The sequence below is a fragment of the Molothrus aeneus genome, chromosome 8 (genome assembly GCF_037042795.1).
Source record: "Molothrus aeneus isolate 106 chromosome 8, BPBGC_Maene_1.0, whole genome shotgun sequence".
In the NCBI taxonomy this organism is placed as follows: domain Eukaryota; kingdom Metazoa; phylum Chordata; class Aves; order Passeriformes; family Icteridae; genus Molothrus; species Molothrus aeneus.
Window position 1 is genome coordinate 4,920,996 of NC_089653.1, and position 27,069 is coordinate 4,948,064.

General features: G+C 44.7%; 1 protein-coding gene across 1 annotated transcript in view; it reads right to left on the minus strand.

Annotated features, from left to right (window-relative positions):
- The window catches only part of LOC136559720 (protocadherin-15-like), a 767,555-nt gene that overhangs the window by 36,440 nt on the left and 704,046 nt on the right, over positions 1-27,069 (minus strand). Inside the window, exons 40-43 of the mRNA XM_066555080.1 lie at positions 26,257-26,397; positions 18,393-18,520; positions 7,713-7,928; positions 3,761-3,849 (exon numbers count right to left, since the gene is read on the minus strand). Coding sequence (XP_066411177.1) covers positions 3,761-3,849; positions 7,713-7,928; positions 18,393-18,520; positions 26,257-26,397 — 574 coding nt within the window. The remainder of the gene's footprint in view (positions 1-3,760; positions 3,850-7,712; positions 7,929-18,392; positions 18,521-26,256; positions 26,398-27,069) is intronic.

Here is a 27,069-nt window from a genome sequence, read left to right on the forward strand (position 1 = left end):
AAGCAGGAGTTTACAGCTCTATCCACTGCATTGGAGAGCTTTGGAGAGATCCATTAGCACAAGAACCCCGGGAGTTACGGAGAGCAGGAGCTCGCTGAACCACGGCTTCCCAGCTGCCAGGGCCAGCAGCAAGTGGAAAAGCTGGACTTGTAGAAGCTTGGGTCTCTATTACCCAACTTAATAAAGGTGGCCTGCAGGTATTAATCATTCTGATTGCTCAGGAGAGAGGCTGGAACAGGCTCTGTGAACACTACACCCAGTAGTAGTGTGCACACTTTCCCAGCAAAGCCAGACCGGCTGGACATGAAACAGGAGACAGCCAGTTGGTGATAAATGTCTCCCTCATCTATTTATTTAATCAGATTTTATCGAATTCAATCAATTCTGTTATTATCCAATCTATTCCTTTTCTATGTTGGCAATTTAATTTGGAATGAAACATTACAGTGGGAAGAAGTGATGAGAAAAAGAGGAGGGAAAGGGAGTGGAGGGACGGGAGCAAAGTGACCCCAAAATGTTCCTGTCAGAGAGTAAAGGGTAAAGGGCAAAGCAGCTACAGCTGGACCTGTGACTCAGGAACCTTTCATAAAGGGCAGGGAACCGAGTGCCACCTGTGGAAAGGGCTCAAGGGCAAGGTCACTGCCACCACCCCGACAGGCACACAGTGCAGTCTGCTGTAATTAGACTTAATTCAGTAATTATCTGGCAAAAATCATACAGTGAGCATGGAAATGTGACTTCTCCTGTGGGAAAAGTAACAAGACTGAGTGATTTATACCCTGCAGCTGAGATGAGCTGATTTTTTACCAGTTCAGGGACGAGGAGAAGAAAAAACACAACTGCAGGGAAATCATCCGCATCTAAAACACTTCCCTGAACTGTGTGTTCCAGCTCCCAGATATAAAATTTATTGTCTCATATACTATGATTAGACATAAAATCTTATGTGATGCACAATGTACATGTGCTGTATATTATGATCTATAATTTACAGCACTATTTACTGCTGTAGTATTTTATAACATCTCTTTTAAGTGCAGCACAGTTTCTGTGCATTAAGTAGAGTTCCTTTGAAGAATGATGGCAGTCAGCTTTAGATATGCAAACCATTAAGTTGGAAGGTTCATATTCCACAAAAACTCCTTCAGCAACAACTCCAAGAATCAGCACTTGATTCTGCATTTGGATTTTTAGGGAAAAGCCTGCCTGGCCCCTTCTGAATTGTGTTAGAGGATTCAGCATGGATTTTCTTTACCTGGGGAACTGCCCCATGTTCTTTTCAGAGCATAAAACTGACTGAGAAAACAATCAAGCGCTCCCCTAAATTTCCATATCTCAAGAACACTCCATCATCTGTCTCCACCACGTTTTCTGAAGGGGAGGAGCACACACTGAATTTTCCAAGAAGCCTCACCCTATTTTCTCTGCCCATCCTGCAGCAGACAGAAAAGGGCCTCACTGCACAGCCATAATTAAGCTTGATGAAATTAAAGCAGTTGGAGGAAAACACTGAATGACTGCAAAAGATCCTATTGGAAGTGTCAGCAAAGACAAGTCCATTGTATTCCTTAAAAAACTCCTAAGCCAAATACTGATGCTTTAAATCTTCTCTTCCCTGCTTCGCTCCTTTTATGGACCATTAACTCCCACCCATCTCTGGCTGTGCTGAGTGTGGAAAAACTGAATTATGTAATTCTTAATACCTCATAACTCCTCGTGAAAATGACAGGACCTGGTATAAGTTCCCCTCCAAAGTTGTGTAAATCACTATTTATTTTATTGTGAGAAATCACTATAATTCCACAAATGACTCATGTACCCCCCTCCATAACATTCCCCATCACCAACTGTTGGCTAAGTGTTCTATTTTCAGGGATTAATATTTGCCAAAATGAGAGGAGAAAGAGCTGAGTAACTTGTGTAGTGACTAATTTAATTCACAGAACACAGAATGGTTTATATTGGGAAGGGACCTTAAGGATCATCTTGTTCTAACTCCCCTGCCACAGGCAGGGACACATCCCCGTAGACAGGGATGATTATAGTCTTCTTCTCTGTTAATTAATTACACATTAAATTTTTATAAATTACTGCATTATTTGAAGTGGCAAAGCTACTTCAGTCTGAGATTCCAAATAATTTGTTTTCTCTTTGCCTGTGGTTGCACACACAAAAAAATCACAAATTCTTATTTTGTTTTTATGGGCTGCACGAATTATTAAACCTGTATAAAAACAGGGAGAGGGTGATCTTTTAAATTTAGGAGGAAAACATGAGAAATTTGAAGAAAGCTGTGAAATAAATAGATTTCTCTGTGAAATAGACCTTTGTACACAGCTGGAAAATTATTTTGGAGATATTTGTTCTCTACAAATATTTTCAGGAATGAATGGGCCTATTTGAAAACAAGTTGATGTAATTCTTCTGGCAAAGGCTGTCCTTAAAAACTTATTCTTAGAAGAGAAATTCTCCAGCTACACTGATCTGCCCATGGTGTTTGTGAAGGTAAAGACTTCCCAAGATGATCTGGAGAACTCAAAACCTGATTTTTTTAAAACTGTACTCATTCCAAAGCTTTGTTCACTGTGAAACACAAAATCACAGAAAGGTTTGGGTTAGAAGTGACCTCCAAGGCCACAAAGTGCAACCATCAACCACCACCACCCTGCCCACCACTAACCCACGTCCTCATGTGCCAATTCCACTTGGCTTTGAACACTTCCAGGCATGGGGACTCAACACTTGCCTGGACAGCCTCTTCCAATGCTGAAACCATCCTGTCCATGAAAGAATTCTCCCTAAAATCCAATCTAAACCTCCCCTGGTGCAGCCTGAGGCTGTTTCCTCTCCTTCTGTCACTTGTTACCTGAGAAAAGAGCTTGACTCCACCTCAGCAGACCCTCTTTTTAATAAGTTATTCCTATTTATAGGCAATACCTCATTTTAGGAAGTTATTCCTGGTTCTAGGCAATCCCTCCTTTAAGGAAATGATTCCTGTTTCTAGGCAATACCTCCTTTTAGGAAATTATTCCTATTTATAGGCAATACCTTCCTTCAGGAAGATATTCGTATTTCTAGGTAATCCTTCCTTTCAGGAAGTTTTTCCTGGTTCTAGGAAATAATTCCTATTTGTAGGCAAATTTTAGGAAATTATTTTAGGAAAATTTCAGGAAATTATTCCTGTTTGTAGGCAATCCCTCCCTTCAGGAAGTTATTCCTGGTTCCAGGAAGTGAAGTCCCCATGAGTTCAGCCTGAACAACTTCGTTGGTGGTTCTGATGTTCAAATCTCTCAGAGCCAACGCATACCTAGCCCAAAACAGAGGGAGAAAAGGGGAACATGTCCCAAATCTCCAGGAGCAAATCCATCAGGAATTTTTCCTAGCCCAGTGAAGACGTGAGGCACTTAAGAGACTTTTCCAATGACTGGTTGGACCACCAAGCCCAAAGTATTTCAAATTCTATGCACAACAAGCAGGATGGACCAGACCTGTGGGAAGTGCCACTCATCACTGATTGACATGACAAAAAAAAGGACATAGATTGGTTATAGACTATTTCCTACAGCATTTTCTATCCCATATTGGCTAATTCCATGACGGCAAGTAGAGATAATTGTGTTACAAAAAGAAGCCAGAAGTGCAAACATGTGGTTTCTGGGGACTTGTATTGACCAGATAAAAAACCTCCCTCACTCCCTGATCCATCCAATCCCAAAGCCAGGGATTTGTCTGATATTTGGAGATGAAATAAACTGATTACCCAATGAGTTGGTCTTTGTTTTGCTCCACGAGGGTGGGAGGAACATTGGAGACAATCACTTGCATGTCCAACTGATTGACCACAGAGACCTGGAAAGAAAAGAGGGAAATTCAATTGGCACTGCCAGGCACAACTCCCTCCCCATCCAACAGCAATGGAAAAATTCCTCTCCTGCCTCCACACCATGCCCTGATATCCACATCTCCCCTTTTAATTCCAAATAGGAGAGCTGGGAAATCTTGCAGACAAAGCCCATAAACATCAAAGATTTAACTGGAATTGTAATTCCAGGTCTGCATCAGAGTTATGGATTTTTAAGGTGGGGACAGGAAAAGCTGCTCTTAATTTAGATTTGACTTAGAGAATCCCAGATCTCCCACGGGCTGCATTCAAAATTACTTGTGAGCGTTTGGGTGGTTTGGATGCCAGGAAAATCCTCTCTTGCAGCCATGCAATGTGCACCAAGAAAAATGGAAATACAGGATTAATTCCACAAAATCAATGTTACTTTGTTAGAAAATCAGGAAGGAAATTGTTCATTTACATTGAAGTGATCAGGGAGAGGTTTTATTTTAATCTCCAATTGTTTTAGCTTCTCCCTCTATCCTAAAACTGCACATTTTATGACTGAGCTTTTTCTTTAAAAAAAAAAAGAAAAACAAAGGAGGGATAAATGCTTCAAATCCACTCAATACTTGTGTGCTTTGTTGGAATAAAATTAAATTTCGGTTTTCCACCGAGGTATGGAGTAACCTCAGAGCAAATATCTGGCAATTATTGTTTTTTACTATGAACCCAACAACACTCCAATCTGTTGAGGATTCTGGAGGAAAATTTGGAAAACTAGGCCAATGTTAAAGCTGATAAATTTAAAAATCAAGGGTTAGTCGATTCTAAAAGAAATAAACAAGCCCTGATTTTCCAAAGAGGAGCCCTGGAAGCACAGCAGCAGAAAAACCTAAATGTGCTTCCACATCAAACACTGATTCACCAGCTTTGAAGCTTAATTCAACTTTAAATATTTAAATGTTCTTGAAATGTCATCAGATGCCCTGATCAGCACGTACAGGCTTCTGTGTAAGAAACACAGAATTATAATGAGCTCCAAATAAAAATCATGCAATGGAACTGGAAAGCAATGATTAATTTAATAGAATTAATCACATTAGCCAATTCAAGCAACCACTGTGCACCCAGGAACTGAAAACAGCACAAAGGCAACACCAAAAACAAAGGCAGTGATTCTTTAGATATGGAAGAAATCACAATTATCATCAGTTGTTCATGTACAAAACCAGGGATAAACACACATTGGTGACAAGGTATAGGAAACCAAGGGTGTTGGACAAAAATCAAGTGACATTTGAGGTTTCCGTGGTAACATTAACTTGCTTGTTATCCCCATTTGTAAAGGCAGGCAAAGCAGAAAATTGCTGGTAACCTCTAGCCCACGAGTGATATCCCTTTGATCCCAAGCTTCTCTCATTAGGCACTTCCCAAGTTTTAAATTGAGCAAGGCAGAGCCTACAAAGACTCTTGATTGTGATATGACACCATTGGACTCCTGGGAGAGGCTGGGACTCGAATGAGGAGGGGCCTTGAAGCCTCCCCAAACCCCAAAAAATATTTGATTAAAGATGTTCTGTATAACATCATAAAGATGATATCCAAGATTTCAAGTCATGATAGTGAATACCCACCACCCTTCCTCAGCACCTTTAGGTGCTTCCTTGCAGCAAACTCATTTTAAAATGTAATTCTTCTATCTCTTTCATCTCACAGATGCTGAGAGGGAAAACTCCATCACATGGAAGCAAACTGTTAAGCCACAGGTGTCTGACCTGAGCCATCCTGGTGTCCTTCCCATGGGCTGTCCCCACCAGTGTGACAACCTCTGACCAGGGGATTTGGCAGACCCTGCTGCTCCCAGAGCTGTGCCAGGCTCTGGGGAAGCATCCTGCTCCCAGCTCTGGACCTTGCTCTGCCCGGCTTCTGCCCAGCTTCTGCCCAGCATTATCTCTTTGGTGGTGACCTGCCTCTTCTCCCCAGACCTCCTCCCAGTGCAGTCCTATCTTCTTCCCTCACATCTTGTTCTTTGGCATGGGAGTAATTAAATTAATTTTTCTGTTCACTTTTTGAGCTGTTTTGAAAGAAATAACATCTGAGAGCCTAAGCCCCTGACCCCACAGCAGGAAAATCCTGTTAAAATAATGGGAAGGAATCTCAGTGTATGGATCACACTTGGTGCATAAAATCAGACAATCCCAGAATGGCCTGGGGGGAAGGGACCTTAAAGACCACTCAGTGCCACCCCTGCCATGGCAGGGACACCTCCCACTGTCCCAGGCTGCTCCCAGCCCCAGTGTCCAGCCTGGCCTTGGGCACTGCCAGGGATCCAGGGGCAGCCCCAGCTGCTCTGGGCACCCTGTGCCAGGGCCTGCCCACCCTGCCAGGGAACAATTCCTTTCCAGTCTCCCACCTATCCCTGCCATCCCCCTTGTCCTGGCACTCTATCCCTTGAAAATTGCCTCTCTGTATTTCTTGTTGTCTCCTTCAGGCCCTGCAAGGCCCCAGTTTGGTCACCCCAGAGCTTCTCCTCCCCAGGATGAACAATCCCAGCTGTGCCAGCCTTTCCTCCCAGCAGAGCTGCTCCATCCCTCTGCCTATCCTGGTGCCTCCCCTGGGCTCTCTCCAACAGGTCCATGTGCCAGTGTTCTAGGCAGCATGGGGTCTGGAATTGTACCTCCAGCTCCTCCAAGTTGCCAGGCCTTGCTCAGAGCAGCTGGGTGCACTGCTCATCCCTCAGCCAGACATCAGAAAGAAACCTCTATAAATTAATGAGACATCCTTCACTTTCTAATGTTAATGTCGACTCCTTCTGGCTATATTTTAATATCCTATTAGTGTCTAAATTACCTGAGAATGCCCCATCATTTTGGGAGGTCAGGCATGAGGGTGTCATCTTTTATGTTTACCTGGAGAACTCCTGGAGAACTCACCACACCAAGGATTCTGGCTCTCATCTGTATCCTTTGACAGTGTTCCCATGAAGTAGATAATGGACTCCATCCCTTTCACATTATGCTAATATTGAGTCAATCCATCAAGTTTATAGGTTTTAAGGAAATTTAGCTTGGATGGTTTCAGTGCCTGGACTAAGTCAATGTTCTTTGAACAGCACAAAACCACAAGCCTGACACCTAGAGATGGTGACAGTTCTGGAATGCTGCTTTCCCAGGGACTGAAAAGTTCATTCTCAGCTCAAAATTATTCCTTAACATAAGCAACTAAGACAACTTGGACATGACCAAGGGACACAGAATCACGGAATGATTTGGGCTGGAAGGACCTTAAAGCTCATCCAGTGCCACCCCTGCCATGGCAGGGACACCTTCCACTGTCCCAGGCTGCTCCCAGCCCCAGTGTCCAGCCTGGCCTTGGGCACTGCCAGGGATGCAGGGGCAGCCCCAGCTGCTCTGGGCACCTGTGCCAGGGCCTGCCCACCCTCACAGGGAACAATTCCTCATTCCCAATGTCCCATCCAGCCCTGCCCTCTGGCACTGGGAAACCATTCCCTGTGTCCTGCCACTCCAGGCCCTTGTCCAAATTCCCTCTCCATGTTTCTGGAAGCTTCTCCAGGGCCTGGAAAGCCACAATGAGGTCACCCCAAAACTCCTCCTCTCCAGGCTGAACAATCCCAGCTGTGCCAGCCTTTCCTCCCAGCAGAGCTGCTCCATCCCTCTGCCCATCCTGGTGCCTCCTCTGAACTCACTCCTAACAGGTCACAAAATCTTTTGGTTTAAGAAACGAAAAGCTTTATTCCGGTGCCTTCAAAAAATTAAGCACAAGCACCTGATGGCTTTGCTCTAGGTCTGCCTGGAATGAAACTGTCTGCAGAGTTTGAATTTCCTGAGGAATTATTCCATACTAAGAATCCCTGGCTGATACTTACGAGCACATCTGCTTTGCTGCTCAGTCCTTTGCCGTAATCGTCGGTGGCAATGACCTGGAACTTGAAATAGGATCTCCTCATGTTTTTGAAGAGCATGGCAGTTTTGATCAGCCCTGTGTAAGCCTCAATCACAAAGCCTTCCTTGCCATCCTTGATGGGGGGAATGATGAGCCTGTATTGCATGGCACTGTAATTCCCAGTGTCCTTATCATCAGCCTAATGGGGAAAAGGAAACAAGCACAGGAAAACAAGGTGAATATGCATGGAAGGAGTCATTAACCTTGTCCTTTAAATAAAGTTACATCTTGGCCCAGCAAATTTCTGCCACTCTGACATTTAAAACATTAGATCCCAGAGCACAGATATGGCTGCTACTTTAAATGCTTCATTTAACTTTGCTGCACTCAGTTTTGCTTTTCCAGCAATTTCTTCCCTTTCTGTTGGCATTAAACTGCTCCAGAAGAAAGAAAATAAAAATTAAAAAGTAGAAAAATATAAGTTGACTTTCAAGTCTGCAGCAATACCTAAGAACTGCTTAATTATGAGGAACCTCCACTGCCAAATTCTCATTGAAAAAGAATTATCAAAGAAAAAAATCATCTCAGCAACCCCTGCACAGACTTGCATAAGAATGCCCTTCATATTAGAGGGATGCCTAATAGAATATCCATATTCTGATGAAGCACAGGTATTTTTGGTGCAATCAAGTAACTTTTCTATAAAATAAGGAAGGATTGAGTGGCATTCCTGCAGTGGTGCACAGGGACCTGCTGGGTGCCCCAGTTCAGGACACAGAGCTGTCCTGGCACCGCTGCTGAACTGGATCAGGATGCAGAGCTGGCATCACAACCAGGCAGCCCCAGGAATTGTTATTCCACCTTCCCTGCTCCTGACAGCCCTGTGCAACCCATTCCTGGCCTCTCCAGCCCCATTCCTTCTGCTCCTGTTCAACCTGTATCCAGAGGGAAGTGTTTCCAAGGACCTTGACCGAGCTTTCCTGTGCTCCTTCCAGGGAGCAGCGAGGTGGGAGCTAATTAATGCCTGAGCACTCATTAGTCTTGGTCATGGCCTCAGCATCTGGGATACTTGAGGATCTATCAGCAGGTTTTTATGGAAATATTGGCACTGCTCCTGAGGTCTGTCGCTTGAGCTAATGCTGGAATAAAAACCAGCCTTAACTTTGAAAAGGTGCACGTAAAATCCATGGAAAATCCATACTGTGCCATGACTTAGGAATGAAAAACAATAAGGGTTTGTGTCAGTATCAAGAGTTTGTACAATCATGGAATATCCTGAGCTGGAAGGGATTCACAGGGATCACTGATCCAGCTCCTGTCCCTGCCCAGACACCCCAACAATCCCACCCTGGAGCAGTGTCCAAGCTCTCCTGGAGCTCTGGCAGCCTCGGGGCTGTGCCCATTGCCTGGGCAGCCTGGGCAGTGCCAGCACCCTCTGGGGGAAGAATCTTGCCCTGATCTCCAGCCTGACCCAGCTCCAGCCATTCCCTGGGGTCCTGTCCCTGCCCACAGAGAGCAGAGCTGTTTATGAGACACCACAGCTACTAAAAGAGAATTATCTGTGCAAGGTCATTAAGCCTTCAACAGGGGGCCATTATTCATCATTAATGGCTTCCTCACCAGCACTGAGTAAGTTCTACATGGTGGAAATCGTCCCTTCTGGCTTTTTATTCATTTTCAGATAATTTTTCAGGGAATACCAGCACCAGATAAGCAATCCAGGTACTCAAAGCTGTGTATGCTCCATGGTACTCTAACTCCCATCAGCCCAGATTCCCAGACAGAACCATCCAGCACTTAAAGGATTACATGCAGGCTGGTTTAGCTGGAAAGAACAAGTTTCATTCAGAACAGCTCAAAAAATCAACTCCTGGAATGACACTGGCTGTAACTTGTCACAGACACACAACTGGTTAAATTCCCACCCTCTCTCAATACTTTTCTTTCTTCTAAATTCACAAAGCTTCATCTGGCTCAACTACCAAAAGCATAAATATAAAATGTGTTGGTTTTGTTCTCCAGATCCATAGGGTTTTTTTTAAGGCTTTTAAAACCCAGAGTGCTGCCTCCTGGGTGAGCTCAAACTCCTTTATTAGTGATTTTAAGAAAGATGGAAAGGTTAAAAAGCTTTCTGAAATTTTCTCTGTTCTGTCAGTCAAAAAAGCAAAGATATCAGTGGGCTTTTCCAGAGCATTCCAGTTGGCACAGGGAAATACAACCCTACAACATCCCAGAGCCAGCAGATGGGAGCCTGACAGGTGGAGAGTCAGGACAATTGTTGGCTTTCCACATAAATAAACTGCTGAAGGAAGAAATGAATGTGAAAACACGCTATGTCATAGAATCATGGAATTTTTAACGTTGGAAAACATCCCCAAGATCACCCCAGCCAACCTTTGATTGTCATCTTGCCCATTAAACCACATTGTGCAGTGCCACATCCACTCATTCCTTGGACACATCAAGGGCTGGTGGCTCCACCATTCCATGGACAGCCCCCTTCCAATGCTCTGCCACTCCTTCATGAGGAAACATTTCTAATATCCAACCTGAACTCAAGGAAGTGGCTGGAGAGAAACACCACGTTGATGTTTGGATGGTGAGAAACAAAGACAAAAATTAAAGCAGCACCTCAGCTGTGCCTGGAGTGCCATGACACAGGGAATGGTTTCCCAGTGCCAGAGGGCAGGGCTGGATGGGATATTGGGAATGAGGAATTGTTCCCTGGCAGGGTGGGCAGGCCCTGGCACAGGGTGCCCAGAGCAGCTGGGGCTGCCCCTGGATCCCTGGCAGTGCCCAAGGCCAGGCTGGACTCTGGGGCTGGGAGCAGCCTGGGACAGTGGGAGGTGTCCCTGCCCATGGCAAGGGTGGCACTGGATGGGCTTTAGGATCCCCTTCCAACCCAAACCATTCTGGGAATCCAGGGTAAATTCAGCTCATACAACACAGCTCAGGATGAAGCCATGACCAATCCAGAAAAGTCCTGCCTGGCCAAACCCTCTTGTTTATCCACGCTCAGCTTTGCACGTTGGTAATGGAGCTGGGGGGGGAAAGAAAACCAAAATTCCAGTAAGCCCACATGGCACATGAGGGACCCAGCAGCAGCCACAGGAGCAATGTCTGATCCAGCTCCTTTGGGGACATCCATGAGCAAGCCAAGTTTCCCACTGAGTGCCCAGTGAAGTCCAAAGGCTCCCTAGAGGTGCCCTGGAGAGCAGCAGGACGCCCTTCCAATAAAAAGCCAATTTCTTTGTTAAAATGGATTTATGAGGTTGGTTCAGCTGGGTCAGAAGCCCATCATATTTTTAATATTGGCAAATTGTCTCTCAATAAAATCTACAGCTTTTAATCGTCGCTGCTTTCAATGACACCAGAAATCAATTTCACCTTCAGCATTTCACGCCTGGAGACGTGTGTGACTAAAAACAAACAAAATTTGGATCCAAATTAAGGTATTGATGCTGCAGGCACAGGCATTAAATGAAGTCAGGCCTCCTGCACAAAGCTCAGGGCACTGGAGCTCAGCACTAATGAGATGTTCAAGTCTTGCAGCTGAGTTTAAGGCATTCAACTCCAGTGAAAGAGGCCTTTTGACATCTGAAGCTCACAGCTTGTCAAGTCCTGCAGAGTTCAGGTGCCTCGAGCTGGTGGACAGGCTCTGAGCTAATTGTCACCAGTTCTGGGAGCTCAGTGCCACCCCAGAGCCATCAGCAGCCCCAGCATCATCACAGCTCAAGCTCTTTCCACATCCACCCAGAGATGAGCAAACAGGTGCCAAACAGTCTGGAAAATGATCAGATTCCAGCTTCAAATATTTAACTTTGTTGTTTGCATTCCCCCCTTTTTCTGCTCTTTGGATCAAACCTAAGGACACTGGCTTGGCAGGACCAGAAGAGAGAGCTTGTGAGCTGCTCCCAGGAACCTCCCAAACTTCTCTAATCCTAGGAAGGATGTTTGCTATGCCTGTAATTTGTCCTGAAGGTAAATATTTTTGACACTTCATTAGGAAGAGATCTATGACATCTCAAGAGTTGCATTATGACTGTCAGAGAAGAGAAAGACCTGCACTTAATCTTAATATTCCAGCAGCATATCTGCCTTTTGTTCTGCACAAGAAATACAGATGTCTCCTAAATCCTGCTGTGATTGAGGGCTGATAAATATGGATGATCTCAGGAATTACCAGGACAAATTCCAGCCTCCTGTGATTGAGTGGAGGTGTGCCCACACACGGAGTTGGGTCAGGATTCCAGCCCTTTGCCATCCCCTCCCACAGACAGGGCACAAATCCTGGGGTGCTCCCTCAGACCAACACCAAAGCAATGAGGATATTTTTACTCAGAGGGTGCCCAGAGCAGCTGGGGCTGCCCCTGGATCCCTGGCAGTGCCCAAGGCCAGGCTGGATTTTGGGGCTTGGAGCAGCCTGGGACAGTGGAAGGTGTCCCTGCCATGGCAGGGGTGGCACTGGATGGGTTTAAAGCTCCTTTCCAACCCAAACCATCCTGTTGTCTCAGTGATCAACTCATTCTTTTTTTCTCCTTTGCAAGAAGGTCCAACAAATGATGCCTTTAAAGCATAAATTAATTAATCTCTGGCTCCATGTAACTGCACAAGCACAGCTTTGATGGCAGGACACCCAGGCTGCTGTGACAGCAGCATTGACCCTGTCACCAAAAGCCACCAGTGGCATGTTTGGGACGAGCATAAAAATTATCACTAACTCCTGAGGCTGCATTATCAATGATGATCCCAGTTTTTAGCATTATCAGCCTGAGCTAAACCCAGATTTGCTGCTCAGAGTGCAATGCAGTTGTTAATTTGAAATGTTCCCCACCTCCCTCCCAGGGTCACCCTTACCCACAGGCCCGAGGCTGCTAAGGGGGCATGGAAAATGGCAGGATTGGGATTGGGACTGGGCTGCTGAGGGTTTTTCTCCCCCTTCCTAGCAGATGGCAGCTCCAATGTTCCCAATTAGTGGCTGGCACATAAAGCAGCTTTTAGAACCAGACTGTTTTTGCCAGTAGGAATTTCCAGATTGTCGCAGATTTCCAGTTCTGATGGCACAGCTGCAACTGGTCTGTTTTAGGGGAGGTTTCTGGGTGTTCTACAGACACCTAAGCCTGGAAATTTGGGGTAGCCATTGCAATTTTCCTTTATTTCCTGTATTTCTTCACTTCCATGCTCTTTTACACCCTCATCTGGGCTCAAGCCCTTTGGAACTCCTGCTCCTCACCTTGGTTTGTCACTGGCTGCCTCAGGAATTTGAAACCTTGATTTTAAAAAATATTTATATGCATATTAAACTTATATTTAACATAAAATATTCCAAATATAATACATCAATATATAATATATCAATATATAATATATCAATATATATCAATATATCTCTATTATGGCATATTGATGGTTATTTTCATATATTTATTAATATTCATGTTGATATTCATATTACTTTGAATTTATATGTCAATTTATAGATGAATTTATATATCAATTTATATTTCTTCACTACACCACTGATACTGATCACTGCCCAGCTCACTCCCAATACCCCCAGTGCCAGGAATTTTTTAAGAAACACAGGTAGGAAGAAATCAGGTGAGAGGGAATTGCTCACTTTGTCCTCCAGTGGTGGCTAAATCCTCCCAGGTGCCAAAGGAAACCCAGATTCCTTTTGGCAGGCTGTCTCATGGGAAAAGGTGCTGAATAAGAGGGGTTCCCAAAGCTGGGTTTTGAAACAAATAATTGGAAAAATGGATTTTATTGTTATTTTTCTTTGGCCAATAGCAGCTAGTGCTTGATAGAATAACTTTGTGTCTGTTTGAGAGGAAGTAAAGGCCACACACATGGATTTCCTCCATGGGATGGAAATGATCCAGGTACATTCCCCACTCCCAGCCCCTCCAGGAGCCTTGACTCAGGAAGGCACATGCAGGACCAGCAGTCTTCAAAATGCCCTCAAACAACAAAGTAATTGAAATAATCTTCAATTACATGGGAAAAAAATCCCAAAAGGTAGGGAATTCTCTGATTGTGCCAGAGGAAAATAATACAAAAGTAAGGGAGCTTAGAGTAAAAAGTCCAAAAAGCCAAAAAAAGCAGGAATATGATTTTTGAAGGAAAAATGCCTGGCATTCCGGTAATATTTGTCTTAGCAGGGCACACAGCTTTTTTGGGGGCCAGATGTTCCAGCAGCTGGAGGCTGTGCTGTTGTCACTGCAATGAGCTTTCCAATGAGATCTTTACTCCTACCAAGCATCTTGTCTCCCTGCTCTGGGATCCATAAATCACATTTTAAGGAAGGAAAGGTTGTGACTGGCAAAGCAGTTCAGTTTTGTGCATGAGTCGTGCAACAGCCAAAGGAGGGATGAGCCAAATGTTGCCCTGAAAGCTCTCCTGGATGCCCAAGGTGGAATCTCTAGAATTCCAGAACTTGCCACTCTGTAGATTCCCTTGTCATCTCAAGGGAAAGGAAATATCAAAAGAAATCTACAGGTTGTAGGCACAGATAGGAAAAAAAAAATATGGAGATTTAATAACAGATCTTAAAAAAAACCCCAAAAAAACAAAAAACAATTTTGGTATTCTCTTCGTATCCAGGCATTTTAACTGTTTCTTTTATCAATTATTTTAGCTCATTATGGGATCTCTAAGATACTTTTGAGGTGAGGAAAAGAGGAATTCCTGCTTCCCTGTGTGTCCTCAGGGCCAGAACCTGCAGCCTAAAATGGCTTTGGTTTATTTTGCTCTCTTCTGTTGAGATATTCCAAGGATATTCGATATTCAAAGGAAATAAAGGATAAAGTTCCATGAAAAAATCTGATCAGAAAGGGCAAAGAGCACAGGAAAATATTGTAAGAATCAAAGCATTTCCATCAAATACAGCCAATTCCAGAGCCTTGGATTCACTGGCATTATTTAGGCAAGATTCTTTCCCTGCAAACATTTTCAGGACAAAAACACTTTTATAAACTGAGCAGGAATTCAGACAATTCTCTTTCTTCACTAGAATGAGGACCTCTGATATTTCCTCATTTAAATCTGTAATAATTCAATAATTTAATAAATAAAGGAAGAAAAGCAGAGGTTAATACTGTTAATATTTAAAAAGCGAGAACTAATAACATTCCATTATAGGGAAAAGCCAATTCCTGCTGGTAATTTCCCTAAAGATTCTTTTGTGGGTTTGTTTCCTGAGGCAGAATGAAAATATTGTGTTTGGGGCTCAAGGAAGCCTGGTTGGAAGTCTGAGGGGGAGCAACAGGAGTTCCATGAAAATACCAGTGAAAAACAAAATAATTCTAATACAAGGAAACACGAAGCAAAGATCAAGGCACAGAATTCATAATTAGAGGCTATGCATGTTACATCTGGTTTTAATTAGAATATTCCTAATGAAAAGCAGAAAACAGTCTTTAATTAAGGAAATGGGCTCTCAAATACATTGGAAATTCTGGGTAAAAAATGGGAATTGCAAAGAAGGGGAATTCAAGCAGCAAGGAGCAAATCCTTTGCTAAAAATTGCCATTTTATTCAAATATATCCCTTTTTCTTTCTTGGAGCATCACCACCTCCCAGCTCTCAGAGGCCACTGCTCATAATCCAATCAGACCCATAGAGAATAATTCATGTGGTTTATCACTCCCCAAATTAATTCTGATTAAAAATGACTTTTGGAGAATGATTTGTGGTATTCTTCTGAGCTAAAGCATCCTTTTTATCTACTTAAAGGAATCTTACTATGAATCTGGAGCAAAGCAGCTCATTATCCTCCTCTAAAAGGCTTTTATACTCAAATTAATGTATTTAAGAGGATGCTGCTGGCAGCAAACCCAATGACCTTAGAGAGCTGGGAGAAACTCCATAGGATTGGCCTTGGTATATATCAACTATTTGGATGCTGAGAGAAGTTTTTATCCAACATTTTATTGGTCTATTTGTTTCTAAGTTCAGTTTGTGTGGAAGATTATGGACTCAGGATTAGTTTTCTTCTCTCCCTTTTTTTTAATTTTTTAAATTTTAATTTCTTTTTGGTGTTTGATTATTTTTATTATTTGTGCAATTTTGTTCAAGGCAGAGTAGAGCATGACTGAAGCAAGTGAAGCATCTGAATGTTCAGTGGTGTATTTGTGATCAATTGATCCAAAACTGATCTACATCAACTACTCTATTAATAATTAAAGACTGCAGTCTTTAATTATTCCCATAAGTTATCATGTCCTGTTAAAGAAGAACTAATGGTGGGAATTTTGGGTTGTTTTTGGAAGCTGTAGTTTTGCAACTTGCCACTTGAAATGCTGGGAGAGTTGGGATTGGCCAGCCTGGACAAGAGAAGCCCTGGGAGGACTTTGGAGCCCCTTCCAGGGCCTAAAGGGGCTCCAGGAGAGCTGGAGAGGGAATTTGGGAAAGGGATGGAGGGACAGGACACAGGGAACGGCTTCCCAGTGCCAGAGGGCAGGGCTGGATGGGATATTGGGAATGAGGAATTGTTCCCTGGCAGGGTGGGCAGGCCCTGGCACAGGGTGCCCAGAGCAGCTGGGGCTGCCCCTGGATCCCTGGCAGTGCCCAAGGCCAGGCTGGAGCAGCCTGGGACAGTGGAAGGTGTCCCTGCCATGGCAGGGGTGGGATGGATGGGATTTAATGTCCCCTCCCACCCAAACCACCCCAGGATTCTCTGGTTCCAATATCCCATGTTTGGGGCTCATCAAGGCTGTTGTCAGTGCCAACAATAATAATAAGATACTGAGAAAATCAATTTCTTCTCAAAATCACTCAAATGATGTGAAAGAAACTGAGCAACTGTTAATGAACGCAGAATATGAAAGCAAATGCATGAAAAACACCTCCTAAGAACCTGAATTTCCCTCTGGAATCCAAACCTGAATAATTTCTACAGTGCAAGCTCTGCGTGTACTTTATCAATGTTCGCCTAAATTTCAGCTTGGAAAGCTGCTCATTTCATTCTACTCCTCAAGAACAGACATTCATTCGATTAATTATTCTTAAACCAGGCTGGAATGGGGATTGTGTTTAACTAACAGAGCAATTACTTTTGCTTTCTAAAGGCCAGGAAAAAAGGTAACAAGCACACTGACTGCTGCAAATGCTCCGTCCTACAACAATAAATCCCAGCCTGATCCTCTGCAACAAAAGTACTTCTTAATTATTTCTAATTTTACTTTCACTAAACACACAATTATGTTTAATGCCATCCACTAATACCAACTCCTGGCTTAGGCCTCATTCCATTTTGTGCCAGCAAAACCAGGGAGGATTGGAACAGAAAAAGCTTAAAGACACAAAATTGACATTTTTTTTTGCTCCTTCTTTGTGGACTGATCACACGTTTTGAGTCAAATGTTTCTGAAGGGTAAAAGCAGATTCCACTCAGCACCTCAAAATTTCCCTTTTCTCCACCTATTTCTTATCCCCCTGACTGACACACAAATACCTGTGCCTAAGAAATCCTCTGGGAAAACCAGGAAGGATTTCACAGCCTGTCCACATCTCGTGGGACGACTCCAAATGTGTTTTGACATTTGTGCCTCATGATTCATTTGCTTTCACACGAGGAACAAAACGTTCCTTTCCCTAAATTACTTTGCCTTCCAGAGTTTTTTATCTGTTCCAGTGCCTCTGTCCTCTTATCTCTCTCCACAATTCCCTGGAAGGAGGATGGAGTCAGGTGGGGATGACTCAAGGGACAGGAGGAGAGGCAACAGCCTTGAGTTGTTCCAGTGGAGGTGTGGATTGAATAATTGGAAGAATTTATTCACAGAAAGGGTGGTTAGGCATTGACCAGGTAAGTGGTGCAGTCACCATCCCTGGAATTGTCCCAAAATGTCTGGAAGTGGTGCCTGGGGACATTTTTGGTGGTGACCACAGTGGTGCTGGTGGATGGTTGGACTTGATGGTCTTTTTCAACCTTAAAGATTCCATGATTCTTCAAGAGTTCTAAAGTTCATGGATTTGACATGATTCTTGGATTTGCCGCCATTTTTGGATTCCTAATTTTGATGACATAGAAGCTTCCCAATTCCCCACTTCTCTGCCATTTCTGGGCTTATTTTGGGAAGGACTCTCATGAAACCAACAAAAAAACCCCCAGACAGGAACAACTTTATTAAGCTCTGACCCTTTTATCATTCCTGGTGCTCTAAATACATAATTTATTTGTTTTATTGGAAAAAAATGAGTTTTTACTCTTGGCTATTAATATCTGATGTGAATTGTAGTCTGTATATTATATTTCCATTATTTTTCTCTCTTTAAAGATAACAAGAAAACCCCCAACTCTATGGATGGGTAATTTTATGTCCACTTTCCTCCCAGTGCAGACCTAACGTCGCTGGATTTCCCCTTTACATCCTAAACAAGGTACCACCAAAATAAAAAAAAAAAACTTCAGGAGAAAACTGGCATTGAACATAAACCAAATATTTAAATACTAACAGATCTAAAATGAGAGCTACAAACCGGCATGAGACACAAGCTGACTACAAACAAAACCTGGGTTTTAACTCAAAATCATCCTTGTGCCAATATCAACCATTCAGCAGCTTTAGAAGATGCAAATTACAAAATTTCCTGGAAAAATCAAACCAGTGAGTACAAAATTTCCCTCTGTAAGTGAAGGTTATCACAAAAACTTCAGCCTTACCTTCACTTTAAGCACAGAAGAAAACATTCTGGCATCTTCAGACACCCCTCCAATGTACATTTTTTTGGTAAACACGGGTGCATGGTCATTTTCATCCTTCACCTCAACAAAGACCTTGGCTGTATTACCTAAAAGAGGGAAGGAAAAGGGAAAATAGAATATTTTGCAATAATTTGTAACATCTCTTAGCATTCATGCATTTACAACTCAGGGAGATCATGTAAAATGAGTATAAGGATAATAAAATAAAAATAAATCCCTGAGACAGCATAGAATGCTAAAAATTGATAATCCCAGAATATTTGAGGCTGGAAAATCCCTGCCAGCCCATGGAGTGCCAGCTGTGCCCAGTGCCCACCTTGTCCCCAGCCCAGAGCACTGAGTGCCACCTCCAGCCCTTGCTGGGACACCTGCAGGGCTGGGCACTGCAAAGCTCCCTGGGCAGCCCCTGCCAAGGCCTGAGCACCCTTTGCATGCAGAAATTGCTGCTGCTGTCCAAGCTGAGCCTCCCCTGGCCCAGCTTGAGGCCCTTTGCCCTTGTCCTGTCCCTGTTCCCTGGCAGCACAGCCCAGCCCCCCCTGGCTGTCCCCTCCTGGCAGGGAGTTGTGCAGAGCCACAAGGGCCCCCTGAGCCTCCTTTGCTCCAGGCTCAGCCCCTGCCCAGCTCCCTCAGCCCCTCCTGGGGCTCCAGCCCCTTCCCCAGCTCAGTTTAGGGATCCCTATCACACCTTGGTTTCAAGGCTTTTGATCCCATTAAATACCCACAGGTGTCACAAAGAGCTCATTAACAGCAGCTCTGCACCTTGCTTTGTCTATTTTCATTATTCCTACTGCCATGCAAATATTTAATGGCTGATTCAGTCCTGGTGTCTGTAAATTCATAAATGGTCACACAGTGTCCTGGCTCAGCAGCCTCAACACTCAATTAATTTCCTGTGTTAATTGAAATCATCCCCAATCCTGTTCTCCTCCCAAACCTGGCCTGGCCCAGGGGAACTCCACCAGCATTGCCTCCCCTGAGAGGCTCAACACAAAACACCAGAGCCTCAACACAAAACACCAGGGACTCAACACAAAACACCTGAGACTCAACACAAAACCCTACTGTTAATTTGGTTTTATTAAAGAGTTCCTGCTCCAGCCCGTTGAGCAATAAACATCTCCATCCTTCTGCAAGGGGGAAAACATCCAGCAAAAACCACGGACCCGGTGCCAAACAGATTCCACTGTGCAGTAATCTCCACCAACATCTGCTTCCCTCTTTCAGAATTGTATCATCCAGAAAGATTGCTGGAAATGATGATATCCAGTTCATTAAAACCACATTTGCAAGTGATAAATTGCCTCCTTTCTGAGCTGGTCTTCCCAGCTCCTTTCAGTGCCAGGATAATTTCAGTGTTGCACAGGTGCCACTGATCTGAGTTACTTGTTCAAGGCAGGCTCTTAAGAAAAGGCTTAGGAGCTGTATGTTTAGGGGAGGAAAATGATATTTCAGAATATTTCTGACATGGCCAAAGTCATATTCTGCCTATCTGATGGTCCAGCTGATGGGAAACAAATGATGGCTTCATAAATGGAAGTGAAATGTGAAAAAAACCCTGTGGGGTTCTTCAGTGTGGAAAGAAGAGGGAAAAAAAGAAAGTAAAGAAAGAAAAGGAAATTACACTGATTGTCAAATCTCTTTCTTCTGAAATCAGATCCTTAATGTCTCTGGCTGCAATACCAAACTATGGTAGGAAAATGAGTTTCCCAGGCAGACTTTCCCTCTGTAGCTCCACCCTTCAGGGAAGAAGGTGGCATTAAAAGCAGGATTATGTGTGGACCTTGCCCTGCTGAGCCTACAACCAGTGCTATCACTGGCTGCCACCAGTTTGGTGCTGGGAGGAAGATCCTGATTTCATCCATGCAAGTGGGATCAGGTGCTGGCTCACCTGCACTGGTTCTCTCTAATTCAAATTAAACATCATTTGCATATTGCTCACTTTTGTCGTGTCAGGCCAGTGTGGGTGAGGTGGCTGAGCCTTGTGCAAAGTCTGACTTGCAATTTGCTTAACTCCCCATTTGTTTAATTTGCTGGCAGCTCAGAGAGCTGCCAAAAGGCTGATTTGTTTAGCAAAGGGTGAATGCTTTGAGAATGGAGAAATGGAAGTTATTACATTAAGCACAAAGCAAATTAAATACCCTCCATATCCACAGGCCAACATTAGGACTGTCACCACTGAATATCTACCTGCATTTCAGCTTCCTGCCTGATTTCTGGCCAGAGTCCTTCATTCCAGCAGGTGGAGTGGGAAGAGGCATCTGTGAGCTCCTCCCCATCCCACCTCTGGATCCAGTTCCACAGCTGGCTGCAGGAAAGGCCTCTCCACCAGCTACAGAAGCTGCCTTCCCCTCACAGTGGAATTCTCACTAAAATCCCTCAGCAGCAGCTCTGCCATGTGGGGAAGGTCATGCCAGACCCTTTCCCATGGGGATTTTTCCCAGTCACAGTGGAATTCTCACTAAAATCCCTCAGCAGCAGCTCTGCCATGTGGGGAAGGTCATGCCAGACCCTTTCCCATGGGGATTTTTCCCAGCCCCTCTGCTTGATTCAGGAATATTCCCTGCACAGGGGCTCTGGTGCTCCCAAATCCACCACTCCTGCACTCCCAGCCTGATGGAAAAGGCCACCAGTGAACTGCACTCTTAGAGAGTCTGGTCTAGACTCTGTCATTAGACTCCTTTTTCCTTCCTATTCCAATTTTTACCTGCTTTTCTAAATGCTGGGTGTGGCTCAGACTCTCTTTGTGAGGACAGTGATCATCACAGGCTGTCACTATTCGCATTCACCTTCCAGAGGGGAAATTTGTACTCCCATATATGTAAAACCTCCCATCTCTGGTGTTCTAAGTCTGGAATCCAGCTCCAGTTACTTTCTTTCTTCATGAATTCCAGGAGTTGAAGCAGGATTTACTCCTTGGTGGCAATTCTTGTGAGACCTCCCAAAATCCAGGTATAAAAATCTTGTAACCTATGACTGTGCTGCCTAAAGAGCAGAACAAAAAGCATCTTGCCATGGACAAAGCAGCACAGGCTGCCAAGGTGGCCAAAAAGAGGCAAGAAAATTGATTTCAGTGGTACCTCAGTCTCCTGCAAGGTTCCTTTTTCCTCTTTTTCTCCAGCCCCTTGGAGATGAGCTGCAGTGCACAGAAAATACAGAACTGCAGCTGCTTCTAAGTCATCCTCAGCTTACAGGAACCAGCTAAACAATCACTGCCAAGAGTTTTGGATCTTTCAGCTTCTATGGTTTGCATAAGGGGAGTGAAAACACCTGAAAGCTGCTCTAAAGCAAAGCTGAGGAACCTCTGAAACACCTGAAAGCTGCTCTAAAGCAAAGCTGAGGAACCTCTGAAACACCTAAAATGAGCAGACCATGGATAAGTAACACAGAAAACAAACCCAACAAAAAATACTGGGTCACCAGGGTGTGCTAGCATTTCATTCCCACAAGTTTTTCCCAAACATCCTTGTTCAAAGTTCTTTTCCAGTCTCCCCATCTAAAAATGTGCCAGATCCATGTGAGCCTATGCATTCTTGCCAGGCTGCAGAAATGAAGCTGAACTAAAGCAAAGATTTTTGGACACTGGGACAGCATCAAGGATGTTTTTGAGTGTTCCCAGGTGAGTTTTACTCAGTGCTTTCACCAGCAGCACTGCACTTGCCTTCTGCAACATTCCAACCCAGCCATGGATACAGCTGCTTTTCAGGCATGGGTGATTCTCACATAAATCCCTGCGTCTCCAAAAGCAATTCTGCAGGAGCAGATTTTCAAAGAACCTTTCCAAAGTTCATCTGAATCCAGCTGGGAGGGACAATTGTGATTGGCCAGGGTTTAGGAGCACTTTGCTTTACTCCTGCCTTACAATTGCGTGGAGCAGGCTCTGTGCTTTGGCAGGTGAGCTGTGCTGAACTGCAGCTGGGCTCCAGCTCATATTCCTGCATTTGGCAGGACCAAGCAGGAATCAGCACTGAATATTTTTCAGTGGCATTTAGATCTAAACGAGCCCATAAAGACTGAAGAAGATCATCATGTGCTGTCACTGCTCGAGAGAGTGCAAAAAGAAGCAAACAGCGACGTGTTTGGAGCAGCACAGACCCGAGGTCTGATTTAAATCCATATAAAACCTCTTTTTCTAACAAATAATGACCTGAGTGGGAGCTCAGGTTTTGTGCAGCCTCTCTAAAATGCACTGCTCTGCTGCCCAAAGAAATTGGAAGTTTGTCCCAGGCTCCCCCAGAGCTGTGAGGCAGCAGGATCAGCTCTCCTGGCTCTGCTTGCATTGGGTCCATCTGTCACAACTCCTGGATTTGGGAACTGCCAGAGCAGCCAACTTGGAAAGCACTGCCAGCACCAACTTTTGCAACTAAAAACATAAGGCTGCTTTACTGTTACATCAACACCACGGGGACACAGAATTCATGCTCATATTTAACAGAGTGGAATCATCATTCCCAATTACTATGAAGCAGCTGCAGAATTTTAGTTGTAAAACTCCCATTTCCATTTTATTCCCAAAGGGGCTTTTGGGTTTAGAAAAGCAAAACTGAAGGAGACAGGACTGTTGCCTCACCCCCAGCCCCCAGAGGAAAGCCCTGCTCACAGCTGGGTTCAGCAGAGCCAGGACAGTGCCTTTGTACTTTGTACCCCAGCCCTGGGGGTGCCAAAGGTGCCAAACAGTTCTACCTGACTGGATACAATGTGGAAATAAGCAATGGAAAGGTGATTTTGTTTTCTAATCTTCTGACAGCAAGATAAAAACCCTGTCTAACATGGTCCTGTCATAGAATCATCCAGGTTGGAAAGGACCTCCAAGACCATGAAGTATGACCTGTGACCAATCTCCACCTTGTCACCCAGTCAATTAATTCCTCTTAAAAACAGGAAAAGCCATCATGAGGTTCTGTCATTATCTTTGTATCTCTAGGAATGTGAAATCACAGAATCCCAGGATGGTTTGGGTTGGAAGGAACCTTAAAGCCCATCCAGTGCCACCCCTGCCATGGCAGGGACACCTTCCACTATCCCAGGCTGCTCCAAGCCCCAGAGTCCAACCTGGTCTTGGACAATTCCAGGGATCCAGGGGCAGCCACAGCTGCTCTGGACATGCCCAGCAATGCTTTGGTTCTACAACTGGGACCAGGTTGAATTGGGAGGTAAAAGCTTCTCATTGCCCTTCCTTGTCCACCCTGCTCCCATGCTCTTTGTCCCTTTCTCTTTGCTGCTCCCTCTGCTTCCACACAAATCCTTCTGCTCCTCCTATCCCTGACCTTCTCACCTCAAGGAGCATCAAGTCCAGCTCCTGACCCTGCACAGGACAGTCCCAAAATCCCACCCTGTGCCTGAGAGCATTGTCCAAACTCCATTAATATTGAAGGTCCTTCAGGGCTCAGCATCATCAGAATCCTCAAGAAGAACTCCAAGCTTTTTAACACATCATCATCCAACCCAGCTCACCTTCCACTCAAATGAAGTAAAACAACACAGTAATTTCATATCATGAAGTTTCAGTTAAAGTAACTCCTTTAATGAGTTTGGCTCTGCTGAAAACAAGAATGTGACTTTGCATGATTTAGCATCATCTATGAAACCCCCAGTTTAAGTCACCAATTTGATGTTCTCATACTCCAAAGGACATCTCAATTTACTTTCTCTCCTCATATATTTATTCAATTATTGCCCCACTATCATCTGGCACCATCACTGAATGACAAGCTCAGTTACACTTAATGCACTTTCACTTTTCCCCTGCACAGACAGAAACTCCAGCTCCTATTTCTCCATAATTATTTCCTATAATACCATGACTGAAAACAATTTGATACCCAGCCTCTGAGCTTTGTGACATTCAGGCCTGTGTGGTGGCTGAGCAGTTTGTCAGGGCTGTGTTATTTGCAGAACCCCAGGGTCCCTGAGGCTGGAAAATCCCTGCCAGCCCATGGACTCCACCCTGTGCCCAGTGCCCACCTTGTGCCCAGCCCAGAGCACTGAGTGCCACCTCCAGCCCTTGCTGGGACACCTGCAGGGCTGGGCACTGCAAAGCTCCCTGGGCAGCCCCTGCCAAGGCCTGAGCACCCTTTGCATGCAGGAATTGCTGCTGCTGTCCAAGCTGAGCCTCCCCTGGCCCAGCTTGAGGCCCTTTGCCCTTGTCCTGTCCCTGTTCCCTGGCAGCACAGCCCGGCCCCCCCTGGCTGTCCCCTCCTGGCAGGGAGTTGTGCAGAGCCACAAGGGCCCCCTGAGCCTCCTTTGCTCCAGGCTCAGCCCCTGCCCAGCTCCCTCAGCCTCTCCTGGGGCTCCAGACCCTTCCCCAGCTCCGTTCCCTGCCCTGGACACGCTCAATGTGTGTTTTGAAGTGAGTGGCCCAGAAATCCCTGCAGTTCAAGAGTAGGTCACCAACAAATTTCAGAACAAATTCCACAGATTAAGGGGTATCCAAGACCAGAAGTGGCAGCAGGTCACTGCCAGTGGGTGTCACAGCTCTGTATTAATTCAGTGTTGTATAATCCTTGGGCTGTGCACTCCAAGTCACCCAGCTCCAAATGATTCATCAGTTCAACCTCAGCAAAGCCCACAGTGATGTGTTAATTGTGCCCCATCTCCTCCCACTGCAGCTCATCAATTCACTGCCCTGAAACTCAGAGGTAGTGTTTAACCTGATGAAAATTCCTCAAAAATAAACAAAATGCCAAGAAAATGGAAAAGAATTCATTGTATAAACGCTGGAATCAAATCCAGACATCAAGGGATCTCCATCACGAAGTCATAAGTGATTCAGCTGGCCAGACACTACTAAAGTATTTTATATATTTATTTTAATCAAATTCCTTAGCCATGCCTGCAGCACAGTGTACATTCTAAGGAATAGATGTGCTGTATACTCATGGAGAACCAAAGGCACCCAGCTTGTGCTCCTTTAAGCTGGCCTGAAGTCAAACCCCAATCATTATCAAGCATTCCTGAATAAAGCAATTCAGCCATCACTTTTTCTGAAGGGCTGCTCCCTTGGGAGAGCTGCTCTAGTGCAGAGTGTGAGTCAGAAGAGGGAATGGAGGGAAGGACCTGCTGACTGCCTTGTGCCTTCAGCCCTGTCAGGAAGGCTTGGAGAAAGCTGTGTGCTGCAGGGATGGGAGCCTCATCTGCTTGCTGGGTATTCCTTGGCTGTATTTTTATGGTAATAACCTTACCTGGATTTCTCCCAGGCTCAAGAAAAAGCAGGCAGCTCTGGCAGGTACATCCTTGGCAGTGGCTAAACCTGCACAGGACCTCACCCTGCTCTTAACAAAGCCAGGTTCCTGACCACTGATTAACCCTGATGTATCACACACTCCACACACTCAATTCTTACTCAAGGAAAAAGAAATATCCAGGATAATCCAGGTTCAAAATCTCAAAATCTCCTACTGGTTCTGTGGGTAGCACTGGAAAGATGAAGGTATTGGAACCCTAGTGTCTCAGGGCATCCTCAAGGTTTAGGGCATGTTCCCAAATATTTGAGCACCTTCAACTAACACAGAATCCCAGAATGGTTTGGGTTGCAAAGGATCTTCAAACCCACCCAGTGCCACCCTCGCCATGGGCAGGGACACCTTCCACTGCCCCAGGCTGCTCCCAGCCCCAGTGTCCAAGCTGGCCTTGGGCACTGCAGCCACAGCTTCTGTGGCCAAGTCAGCCTGACAGATCCAAAAATGCACCATGGGCTGTGATCCCATCATCACCATCACCCCCCTAAAACACAGCAAGGTCCCTGGAGAGCAATTTCAGCCTTTTCAGCAAACACCAGCGACATCTGTATGAAAAAGATGGCAAAGGAAGTATTTTTGACACTTACTTTTGGAGGGGACCCTCAGGTTGGACCTCACCACCTGCAGGGAGTCTGCCTGCACTCGGAGCTCGTAACTTTGGACACGTTCATAGTCCAGAGGCTTCTTCAAAGAGATCACTCCTGTTCTGTTGTTAATGGCAAACACATCTGGAAGCCAGCAAAAACACAGGAATTTTATGAGATGCATAAACAGGGATTTTCAGTGCCTAATGCTTTTATTTTGGGGATGACACAGTTCTCTGACACTGCCAAGGAAGTCGTTCCCTCCTTGCCTCCTTCCCTCAGGTTTGGAAAACCCCACCTAGCTCATCTTTGAAGATATTTTTAAGCAGCAGAGTGGCTTGATCTGCCCTGCTACTGGAATAACCAACCCAGCATCACAGAACCATGGAATATCCTGAGCTGGAAGGGACCCAAAGGATCAGGGAGTAAAACTCCCTGCACAGATGTGTTTTGAGTATAAATGGAAAGATGGGACAAGACACAGAGCCCACTCTCAAAAAAGGGAGGATGGGATGGGGAATTCTTTACATCCCTCCCAATAATTCTGTGTTATTTTGTCAAGGTTTCCAGGTGGAACACAGAGAGTATCCCAGCAGGATGTTTTGTTTGGATATCAAGCTCTAATCCAATATTTGTTACAGCACGGCCGAGTCTATAATCCCTTAAATCAGATTTTTAAGCAAGTCAATTCCATCAAAGCTATTTATGTTTGTATTTTGATGTGTCATGGACTCACACTATGTGGCATCCATGGGAATTTTCACACCAGTGAGAAATATTTTCCTGTAATTTTTCTAATTAATCTGATCGTTAGTT